General features: G+C 40.6%; 1 protein-coding gene across 3 annotated transcripts in view; it reads right to left on the bottom strand.

Moving 5' to 3' along the window:
• Nucleotides 1-12,712, bottom strand: part of LOC105280996 (microtubule-associated protein futsch) — a 282,442-nt gene that overhangs the window by 229,859 nt on the left and 39,871 nt on the right. For all 3 annotated transcript variants that reach the window (XM_020032260.2, XM_026969570.1, XM_026969569.1), the window contains exons 2-3: nucleotides 1,361-1,612; nucleotides 80-193 (exon numbers count right to left, since the gene is read on the bottom strand). In XM_020032260.2, coding sequence (XP_019887819.2) covers nucleotides 80-193; nucleotides 1,361-1,612 — 366 coding nt within the window. The remainder of the gene's footprint in view (nucleotides 1-79; nucleotides 194-1,360; nucleotides 1,613-12,712) is intronic.

Here is a 12,712-nt window from a genome sequence, read left to right on the forward strand (position 1 = left end):
TATTTACTGTGTTATGCGTTATGCCAGATCTGTCGCGTTGGTTGGTCTCGAACAATAGAATCTAATTTGTGATACTTACGGTGAACGGTTTCAGCTTCGAGTAGTCGACGAAGTCCAGTTTGCGATCTTGCATAAACTCGATCGGCATGGCGTCTTCGTGCAACTCGGCACGTGCCACGAGAGGATAGAAGGTCTGGAAATAAGCGTGTGAATCTCAATGCATGATTATGCAACCGTTCTCGTGAAAGTTCTCATGAAAGAACAGTAACTAAAAATCAATAACTAAATATGATAAAAGCCAAATAACCATCTGCCGTATTTGGATAACAGAGATATATTTTAATATTATTAATATTTTTTAAAAAAGCATAGAATTTTCCAGAAAAATTGTCTGACCTGATATGTACTCAATTTAAACACAAAATCAATTGTTATTTAAAAAATAGAAACAAAGCTAATAATATTAATTGTTACAATGGTTTCCTTTTGTGAGTTTTATAGCATTTTAGTCTCAATTTTAGAGTCTCGCTATAAAAAACTGCATAAAAACTTAATATTACATAAATATATAATTTTTGCATCAGTGGATCTTTACGATGTAATTAAACTTGCTCAATCGAAGCATAAAAATTTTTCAAAAAGCCAAGCAAATGAAACGCAGCGATCTGTTTAATGCCGATCGAATTGTGTCGATCGTAAAATTTATTCAACGAGAATGGAAAATCCGGTATTTCATTAATTAACCACGAACGAATTAATATTCGAATGGAATCGGGAGCATTCCTCAATTATCATCGATAAAATATGGAAGATTTGCATTAAAAATGATACAACCCGTAACAATTTCTGTGTATAATGCGTAGAGAGTTATACGTGACAGATTACCGCCGAAATTTCACGCACATTGTTTGCGCGAGTCTGATGGAAATCCGTTGCCGCATAATCTCTACGATTTACGTAATATCCAGAAGGTTGAAAAGTTTTTAATGTAATTTATAATATATTGTGAATGCGAGCAAAAAAAAGAACTGAAATAATGCATATGGAAACTCATTTATAGCGTGTCATAAATTTCTTATACGTTCTATTAATTCTTTAGCTATTTAAAATCAAGTTGATGAAGAAGAAACTGGAATAAATAATGAAGTAAAAAATGTCTATCTTTCTTAACATTCGAGAGGGAGTTTAAATCTATATATTCTTTAACTCATAAAATATACATAAAAAATAACATTAAAGTATAACGACTGCTCGTGTGGCAAAGTGACCGTTGACTTGACGTTAAAAGCAAGCAGATTAATCAAAGTCGTCGAAAACGGATTTACTAATACATTATTTGTAAGAGTTTAATTATGCTTACGAGTGCTGGCCAAGCAACAGTGTCGGCGACCGCCGTGGCACCTCTGAGTGGTTTCCCGTTAATGCGGTGCTGATGGTGATTATTGTTCGCGTGATTGTGATGATCGATGGGGATGAGACTGGCGTGCTTGGGGTCAGGTCGTTCAGCCCAGTAGAGACCGCGTTCAATGAGAAAAAAAGAGAACACCGCATCCCTGTGTGGCGACAGCCACTCCCTCCTCTGCCACTCCACGTCGTCGTATTCTACCAGAATCTGTAAGCATACGATATCGAATATATGTATAACAGATGCATATTATCTATTAAAATAATTAATAACATACGAACTTCTATAATAAATTTTAGAATTTATTTTAAAGAAGCTTACTTTCGAAATCGATAGCAGTACTTTCGATATAAACGAATGTTCATTTTTCTCAAGTTATTCTATAATCATAATTGATAAAAATTTATACTAATGTCTCCAAGACTGATAAACGCAGAAAAATTGCACACTTCGAACAATCTTCGAACAAGCAAAGAGAGAATATTTGATTCCCTGCGCGCGAATAGTTTCTTCGATAAGCAGAATTACGAGAACGATTGGTGCTTTTAGGTTTTAGGTGACGCAACAATGTATGCCCACGAGGGTCTGTTGTTAATTGGAGGTTTTCAAAATAGCAGGTGCTATGTACGGGATGAAATCCGTGTAGATTCTATTTATTCCGCGGAATCGCGGAGGGGTTAAGGATTAAATTGCTCTCGACGATGAGCGGTTATCATGCGATGCACGGGGCGGGCCTCTTCCTCAGCCATCCGAGTAACAACCGTCGAGTTAATTATCGGTGTCTATTATCGCGATATTCACGCGTGCCATAATGCGTTATCGAGTCTCTCGCTCGATTCTCCAGAAAGGCACGCAACGAATGGCGTGGCCGATGGATTGTCTCGTGTACGCCGTATAATACACGCGGAGAAATGGGAGGTACATGGGAATGGCGCAATTAATATGTATTATTCATATCCCCCGGCTTGGGGCGGAAAGTGCAGGCTGTCAGGATAACGAAGGGTCAGGACTGCCGGGATGTGGTAGGATCGGCATGCTCGGTTTACTCTCGGGCTTTGTCAACGCGACCAGATTCAAATCCAGTGACGAATGGTCGTTTCGTGTTCCGCAGTCCCCGCGCATGCCCTACTTTAGTCAAAAAATAATTAAATAAATATCTCGGTCGTGCTTTCACCCATAGGTAATTTTCGACGTTAAACAGAACGACGAAATGCAGATACCATGCTTGGGACACCCTGCGATACCCTCTCTGTACGCAGGGGTCATCGTAATCGTAAGGGGAGCGCGTGACTCGATGCGGTCACGGTGTGTCAGCCAATTAATTGATAAATCAACATTTACGAGCGATACGCGCTCGTAGAAATCGCCGCGTCGCAAATGCAAATACTTCGTTCAGGTGTACGTCCAGTGCGTGTGATTCGCAATGTGCTGTAATTAACCGCGTGCGAGACATACAATAAAGCACTCCGGTTCCATTGTTTCAGGCATGGCCGACAAATAGGCGATTCGTATGAAAATAAAGAAAATTAAAAAACAGGCTTCTCTCTCGGAGTAAAATATCACTGAAATAAAAATATTCAAAGAGATATCGTGGAATTTCCGTAAATTCAGGCAATGACTCGATGCAGTCATTACATAATTATACTTCAACGCATTTGCAGTGGTCTCAGGTTCTCCGTAATAAAACAACAAGTCTGAATCTGCGTGGCTATAAGAGATTAATCGGTATCGCTGAAAAAAATGAGTTACTCGGACTCGGACTTGGTTTTCTCCGTACCGTGGCACCAATAATTCGACGACCGGTCATTATTAATCGAACGCGCAAGAAACATGAGGTTGGCAAGCAAGCGAGGGGGGGGGGGCGCGGTTTCCGGGTACGCGAGCGGAGCGTGACGGCGCATAATTGCGAAACGTTAATCGGTTAATTAATAAGTAAATATCTACGAGCGCAACAGCCGTTAATAATTGCTGGGAGAAACGCGGCGCGCCGTGCCTCGTAAACGATACATGGATGATTAATAATAACGCAATCTCGCACGCGTGCGCCCCGCTTCGCGTTTAATGGCGCTACTTCCGGCACGCAATTCGGCGGGGTATCGCCGGGGTTATGTCAAGAATTGTAATCCGTCTTCAGGAATCTCTTTCGTATTTCTTCGCCCGCGTTGCCCGCGTCCTTGCTCAAATTGCTCGCGCATCAAAGATGCCACCCGGACGTAGGGAAGGAGGCGGCTCCTTCCGGTTTATTAAGAATTCACGTCGAAACGCCGCACAGTGGGGTATTTGTCCGATTTAGCTGGCCAAAAGTCTTTTGTTTTTCAACAAATTCCAATTTCTCATTAATACTTGATTTTTCGCACTGTTGTATGATGTTAAATATTTTTGTTCGAGTTAATATTTTGACCCCGGATGGTCCTGCAATTTAATTGGAAAATGTCATCTGTAGTGTTTTATTCTACAATATATAAAACACAATCAATTATAATATCGTATAATGATCTTATGTTTATAACAATAAAAAGAATAACCGCGAGATTCCGCGGCTATTCTTTCTATTATTATAAACATAAGACCTTTCTCTTTATATTAATATAAATATAAATGCCGGGACGTACCCTGAAGTATGATAAATTCCTTCTAGTTATATTAAAATTGACTTTATAATTAACCTAAACATGATATTTTTCAATCTGCTTTAAGATTATCCATAATTAATCACTTTCAACTGTAAAGATACAACTTTTGAAAATCGGTTATCTCAAGAACGCCGAAGAAACATACGTTTTACTGTTACAGATGCTCCAATTCTGATTGATAGAATCGTTGCATAGCAACGTTGCAAGAAGCAAAAATGGCATATTATTAACTCTCTAACTATTTATCTTTACCAGATAGCAATTTGTTTATGTCTAGAACAGATTTAACGAAAGTGACTTTTGGCCAGCTAAATCGGACAAATACCCCACTGTGCGCCGGCGGCTGTCGCAGATATTAACAGTGAACTGGAAAATTGCAAGAATGACAATTTCGAGGATTGTCAATCTTGTTGCTCGTATACTGCCAATCCGTTTTTAAACGCTTACGGGCGAATATCGTTATAGTGGTTTTACTGGGTGGGACTTTTTGTTGAACTTAACGGTCTCTTTGATATTGCATGAAATTATAGGCTTGGCTTACGCTTCCTTTACGAGTCTCCACTCTATAATTAATCAGTGTACGGGAGCAGACAATTATTTTATCTTGCGATACTGCAAAGGTTCTATGACTACATTATATTTGCAAATGATTGGGTATAACGCATGCTATTATCCGGGTTTTAACAGAGTCAAAGTTTGCCTTGGGATTCTAACGGCGCGTGATGAAAACTTCATTCGTGTAGACCGATCGATGCGAGCAATGCATTGCGCGTCTACTGTGGTAATAAGAAAATCATTATCTCTCATTTCGTTTGAATAATGAAGGTAATAAACTATATTACATAGTACATATTTTGATTGCTCACTACTTTATAGTCAGTTATTATAGCATAATAACTTTCACTAATTTTGTAGATAGGCCAGACGAGAGAGAGTGAATGAAACAAAATTATTAACACGATATATATAGTAATATACCAATGTTCAAACTCTATTGCTCATAGACGACGATAATAGGTCTTGAAACAACCATTACCCTCATTTTTTAAAAACGATAACTTTGACTAATCTTCCTAAAAACTTACACAAGTAAAAAAACTCCGCTAATGCCAACGTTTGATGTAATCCCTACCTGCACGGACATTGACGAACGGAGAACTGTCATTCCCTACTTTTTTGGAATGGTGACCACCATTGCCGGATTGCCTTCAGCAATCCGCTGAAGAAATCCGTTAAGTCAATGAAAAAAGAAATGTGATCAACCCTCAACAGAGATAAGCTTTGTTCAAGCAACGCAGCATCACTCTCGGGATGAACTCGAGCAAACCAAGAGGTCAGCTTTCAGGCGGGAAGTTTCATGAGGACGACCTCAGTAATCCCAGGACTATCCAGGCGTGCAAGAACCCCAAAGCGCAAGGACGATCGCTCGGCCATCCGCATCCCTGGCGGACTCCGGGGGTGGTGGCGATGTTCCCGGTATCGCAGTTGGTTTCGGGGGATGCTTACCAGAGGGCAATACCTCTCGGAGCGGAGGACCATAATGGCCGCCAAGGCTGCTAGGCTCCGCCCCCGGCGAACGCAAAGCACCGCCCAGATGGTCTCCCAGGCAACCATCAGGTCGGCCATTTTGTCGTCACGACCTACCACAACCTTCTCCTACGACCATGGACGAATGATCTCCCTCCACCGCAGCTAAACTCCCCTACTTTCCCGTTGCGACGTTCTGCCCCCCTCAGCCCTTTCCTCGCTCTCTCCCACTCGCGAGCAGCTCAGTGTGGTACCAGACCCGTACATGTTCCAGAAGTAGATTAGGAACTGGGCGGCTTCGTTCTACTAATCATCGCCAGCATTCGGCAGTGTCGGATAAATAACAACGATAGTAATAACAGTAACGGATAGAACAGAGCAGGAAGACTTGTACACAAAAGCCTGGCACAAGTTTGACAATCCTGGATCTCATGGAGAACACAGTCACTTAAACGAGATCTAATGTCGCTTATGTTTGATTAGCAAATTGATCATATTTCTGGATTAATGAGCGGAGCCATCGTTCTGGTCTGCAACGAGAACGCTCGCGTTAGCCAAGCATCAATGAACAACGTGAAAGTTGCCTAATGAGGTCGTGTAGCGTTGGAATGTTATAAATCAGAATGTACAGTATAATAAAACGTTTACGTCGCAATGGTGTAATAACATAATATACAATAATTATCCGATACACGCGATAATGCGGCGTAGTGCGCGCTAAACGAATAACGGCGCTAAATACCGACACGTAAAAATAAAGGAGCGGACGTGCGATCGTTCGCGCCTGGTGAAAACCTTTTATTATTATACGTTGTGTCGAGACTCTCTTAGCAGTGAGAGGAGAGACGAGGGTATTTTACTACGCTCTTAATATCAAATCACTCCATGATGTGAAATCATATGAGGAACCTAAGAACTCGCAGCAACAAGTATCACCAAGATGTGCAGAGAAAGGAAGGAACAGATATTGCAATTTCTCTGATACATTTTATTTTTTTTATAATTAATTAGAATCTATAATTAATTCTACATCAATATAATTAATATAATTAAAATTTATAATAATCTACAATATAATTAAAATCTAAAATATATCAATTCACCTTTTTAATTATAAGCTAGATTTTTAAGAAACAAAAATTAATTAATAAATTGTCATGGCAGAAACACTCAGAATTCGCTTAATGAATATGTATGGATTTTGAATGTTAGTAAATAATCTTAAAGCCATTGAATATTTTAACGTTATTATTTGTCTGAATAATTGCTTGAAGATAGCTTGGGTACTTGTTCTTTTCTGTTACATAGTCCGTACCCAGGAAAAACTAAAATAAGAAATAAGCGACCTGACCTGCAATATTGATCTGCATGATAACTTGATTATGTTACACTCCGTACGGGTTGCGCGTAAATCTCATAGTTTTAGTAACGCAGGAAATAAAAGTTTCCAGTGCTTTCGCGATTTCAATCATTACATTCGTGATAAGAATGATATTTATAGAAGTTACTTTAAAATGCAAGTTATTTTCGTCATACACACTCGTCGATTCTCAACTCTATTACTATTCAATTCTCTTTCTTTTGCAATCGCAGTTTGTTTATATGATGTACAATACTTTCTACATTTGAGTGATTCATTTGGAAAATGCGAATCAGTTTACCTTTCCCGCGTGAAATCATTTCGCTAACTATATGCAGGCAATCTTTAACGACGCTTGCTTATCATGAAATACAAAATTGGAGGATTGGAGACACGTCAGTCTGTCTAGTTGTCCACTCCGTTGGTTTTTAATGCTTACTCACTATGTTACCTCTCGTGCATGCAAATGTATTCATGACTATGACGTCATGGATGACAATGAAAGATAAATCATATCGTTAATAGAAACGCAACTGCAATGCGACCGGCAAATGATTTTCCAAAAGTGATAACATAACGTAGCGAAAATGAAGGCTGAAATACGCAGGTAATTATGCGACTTAATTCACGTTGATGACATTTTTTATATGGAATGTCGAATATCAAAGATACGTTTGTGGCAGGCAATTCAAAAATAGGTTGCACAGTCACGACACTTTTCCGATGGAAATGCAAATGAATTGCCATTGTCGATAAAGAGATCGCGAATTCACCGGTGCGTCGTAAATTACGCATTTTAATTCGTTCAGTGCGCTTTCTGCGCGCGATTTAATTTCACGATTTAATTCGTCGCGATCGTCAAACGCCGCGACGCACATTTTAAACAACGGCTAGAGGCACGAACGAGTTTTCACAAAAATACTCGTGTTACATCGCGCGAACGCAGCCAGCTTTTCAATCAATTCGTTTCGGGTAATGAAAATGATTCGATTAATGTTCGTAGATAGCAAAACGCCGTGTAACAAGGTTATTAAAACGAACGACAGACCTTCATCTGGTTAAAACAACGTGTGCCTCATGCACTCGAGTGCCTGCGAGTCGAATCAACAAGTGGAACAAAAATTTCTCCGACGTGTCCGAAGCGACACGTCTACACGTTGCTCTGTCAATATACACTCGGCGTGACAAATAACGCGAAATATATTTCAGAATTATTTCGGGAAGAAAATCTTATGGAATACGAAATGAAAATCCATCTCATCGCGATCGTTTCAAACGCAAAAAGCTCGAGCAAACGAATGGTATGATTTAATTTAACAAAAAAGGCATATTCGCAGGTTCATGTTTCTTCTTTTTCTCTTCCGCTCATAGACAAAGATTTTGTGCAGTTTTCACAGTTTCTGAGAAGCAAATTCCCGGGGGCACGCGAATTCTCGTTGAATCGCATAGAATCTTTCGTTTCACACTGCCGAGAGAAAGAGAAAGAGAGAGAAGATTGACAGTTATTCGACAGTGCTGTGATGCTGGCGATAAACCGTTATCGTCCCGAATCTCTCACTGTGTCGTTAGGTTTGCTCTTATTTATCGCGTACGCTTATGTAAAAGTTCTCGAGTGCATAAGAGAACATCAGTGACGATGCACAATTCATCTGATATTTTTCACGATTTCTTGACGCTCCCGACCGATTGCCTCGAGTTTACGTTAACGTAAGGGTTTTGCTAATTTTGAATTTTACACTGAGCGTCGAATACATGTTAGCAAATACTTACACAATACAAATTACGTTAACAAATAATGTTAACAAATACAATGCACATTTCTGCATCGGTTTGTGTACGATATTTTTATAAACAAATTCTTAACGCGGAAACAATCGTCAATATTACGTCAAGTCAGCAAACGCATTTTTGTGGGGAAATTTATTTTAGTAGAAAATTGCGTAGTTTAAGTAAAAAATATTTTATTACAGTATTTATATCGGTTCTTAAGATATGCTTTTTGAGATGTTCGGCAAGTGGTATGCAGTTGTGTATTATCGATTGCGTTATAGGCCGCTATTTACCGTAATAGACCGTAATTCACCGTTTCGCAATAATCGAGGTATTTATTTCGTGGCATTCGAGTGCACCGCGCACTGCCGACGTCGATTATAATTTACGGAGCAGAACGCAACTGCGCGCGTCGAAACGACGATAACAGAAGAATGCTTTCAGCGCGGTATATACACGTCGGGTTATTTACACAAAAATCTCCATCATTTTGCCGGGAACAAAGGCCGCGCTCGTTCCATACGAGACCGAAATGGAGTCCCGGCGTCGCAGAGTGGAGATATATCTCGTCGCCCGGTGAGATTTCGTTTTCGTCGCGATGGAAAGAGGAAAGAGAGCGGAGATAAAGAGGGGAAAAAAGGCGGAAAGAGACAGGCAGTATTTTCTCGGGAAAGGGTAGCGCAGGAAATGCACGAGAGGATGGACGATCGGATAAAAAGCGCGCGCTCTCTTTCGCTTCTCTCTCTCGCGGTTGCGTGCCTCGCACGCGTAAATCCGCCAAGAGTCCGTGCGAAGCGCATCGAGCGAGCGCGAAGCGCATCGTGCGAGCGCGTTCTCGCATTCAAGCGAGAAAAGAGTGACACGCGCGCATATGCGTCGAGAGGAACGAGTGCGTGCATGAAACGCGAGCTCTATTTCGTTGGGAATGATGAGTACGTGAAAAGAGAGCGAAGGAAAGGGTTGAGCGAGTGAAAAGGAAAAAAAAGTGGGAAAAGGGAAAAAGAGAGAGAGAGGCGAACGGGAGAGAAAAAGAAAAAATTGCATACTTCTATGCAAAAGAACATTTTTTTTTACTTTTCGCGTACCTGATATCTTCCTCGTCTGCAATTTTCATGCTTCTCTCGGCTTCGGCATCTCTTTCTGTATCGCTAATATTTGATGAATCTATATATTCCGTTTTACGCAGAATGTAAAAAACGGTGACAGTAATATTGATCAAGTGTGACTTTGTATCGTATCTATATTTTACATATACAGGGTGTCCCGGGTTTTAACCGACAAACTGCGGGAGCATATTCTACTAGTGGAAATAAGAAAAAATTCTTATATCGAGTTTGCTTAGAAATGCTTTATTACAAAGTTATAAACCAATATTGAAAAGAAATATGAGATACGTAACAACGGATTTTTTCACAAAAATAAAAATTATGTACGCAATGATTTAGTGACGCATTTCAAAATGTTGTCCTTGCACATCGATACAAGCTAGACATCGACGTAGTACAGAATTTGTTACGGTACGACATTCCTGAAAATTTTGTTGCATCTCAGTAACTGAATTAGTAATTCGTTGCTTTAAATCTATCTGGTACTCTCCTGTTAGGAAATCTACGTTGATACTCTCGTACGGCAGCTCGTGCATTTCCGTCACAGAATCCGTACACGAAATGAATATCAGTGTATTCCTCATTTGAAAACACTTTTGGCATTCTGATAGTAATTGCTAGTTCACACGACGATTGAAATCTAACAGCTACTGTTGTGAAAGTAACAATCATACTGAATCGTTTCAACATAGTGAACATGAATACACGTGAATACACGTAACATAAACATCTTCGACCTTCCAAATTCTACACTATGTTCCGTTGTTACTTATCTCATATTTCTTTTCAATATTGGTTTATAACTTTGTAATAAAGCATTTCTAAGCAAACTCGATATAAGAATTTTTTCTTATTTCCACTAGTAGAATATGCTCCCGCAGTTTGTCGGTTAAAACCCGGGACACCCTGTATATATTGCATAATAGCCGTGTGAGAGAGAGAAATATACTAGTGCTTATTATTAAGCAATTGCTAATGCGGATAATGAATGTAACGCGTAAATGTATATATGCATTTCAGATATAATATATTATTCTATATTATCCATCCATTATAAATCATCATGCAACATAGACCGATAATTTTAAACTATATGTGCACGAATATCCTCATAATACCAAATCTTATTATCATTTTCACATTATTCCTATAAATTCTAATTGTTCATCTTTCTCAATCTCTCCCTCTCTCTATCTCTCTCTCCTTTCTTCTTCAATTCATCATCCCTCTACTTTCCCGCGTGCACGTTTCTGACGCAAAGCTCGCACTCCTTCGTGAAAATAGGCCGCATGCAGCGGAGCGCTCGATTGTAGAGTGCACGAAGAGAATCGCGTCGGTGAGCGCAACGTTGCGTGTATACGTACATATGCGCAGTTTCGTGAGAGGTAACAAGCGAGTGAGAGGCAGAAATGAAGAAGCAGAGAGAAAGAGAGAGAGAGAGAGAGAGAGAGAAAGATAGAGAAAGACACCGAGAGAGACGAAGGTAGCACGAGGACAAGAGCCGCGCAATGTTGGCTAGTGATGGTGACCTCTTTCTAGACCTGCTTTGCCAGTAGCGAGTAGTTGCGCGGTAAAATGCACGAAGAAGCGAGCGCAAGTGCTGCAAAGAGCCATTTCTTTCCCCGGCGCGCTTTTAGGCGGGCCGGATTGCGCGATGCATGCGAGACTGCCGCTATCAAAGTTCGACTGCGAAACGAGAAGGTACATAACGGGTATGTAACATTCACGTTACATCATGAATCACGACCCACGGAGAGACAGTGAACCGGAAGCACCGAAACGCCAGAAGCTAGCAATTATGGGAGTCTATTTATAAACCTGCAAGCCAACTACTACCCCGTCTCTTTACGAGTTAAATTGATATTTCGTAATAAATTGTATTCGTACACAGCAACGCTATATCAAGCGCTATATCAAGCGGAGTGTATCATGGACTGATCAAGAGACTGAGCTACCGAGTTGATTTCGTGTTTCACTTATTAGATTTATACTTGGCGATATAGAGATTATTTTCTACGAGGCAAAGAGTAAAACCTGGGCCAGAGTGATCGTGGAAATTGAAAAACTCTTCTGTCTGTTGAGAGAAAAATGGGAAGAAGTGCATCCCATACGCTGAGAAAAATGTGATATACAGGTCACCCGAAAAACTCGATAAACGTTATTTTAGAACAGTGTCGACAGCATTTACCATTACGACGCCGCGCAATTTACGTATTGTATATACGTGTTCTACTGCAATTTCATACAATGAGAATATACAAAAAGCGCACCTATTGTTCTAAACTATTACTCCTTCCCCGAATGTCAACCTTTCTGAACATGAACCACTCTGCCCGCATTGCTGGTGCGCGGAAATATGAAACACGCTACATTCATGCGGAGGAGAGCTCGATTGGAAAGAAGACAACCGGAAATACGCGGACGAACAGAAAACTGCATAATTGTTGAAAAATCCAATCAGCCGTGGCTACGAAGTCGGAACGCATTTTCGCCACATGCACTGAAGCCCTTCGGAAAATTGCTTCGGATATGAATTCGCACGGAAACAATAGTTCGTCACCAAAACGGGGGGGAGGGACCCATTCACCCCTTCCGCCTATGTTGATACCAATCCAGTTGGAACTTCTAGTTGTGTGCTCTTGTAGTGCTTTTCCGCCTGTCGGTACTTCGACATCACCCACGGCTCTCTGTCATCTGTTGGCTGTCAACGCACGTACTCATTGTCAGAGCTATTGTGAGTTTTATTGTGTGTTCCCATTGGTGTTTACGGTTCGTGGACGTCAAGGAAAGAGAAAGAGAAAGAGGACGAGAGAGGCGGCAGGAGAGACGAAGCAAAAGAGAGAAAGAGAGAGAAGCAACGAGAAAGGACGTAGAGGAAAGGAATAGGCTGCGTGGCGGCGGCGAGGGAGGG

The sequence above is a fragment of the Ooceraea biroi genome, chromosome 5 (genome assembly GCF_003672135.1).
Source record: "Ooceraea biroi isolate clonal line C1 chromosome 5, Obir_v5.4, whole genome shotgun sequence".
Lineage (NCBI taxonomy): Eukaryota > Metazoa > Arthropoda > Insecta > Hymenoptera > Formicidae > Ooceraea > Ooceraea biroi.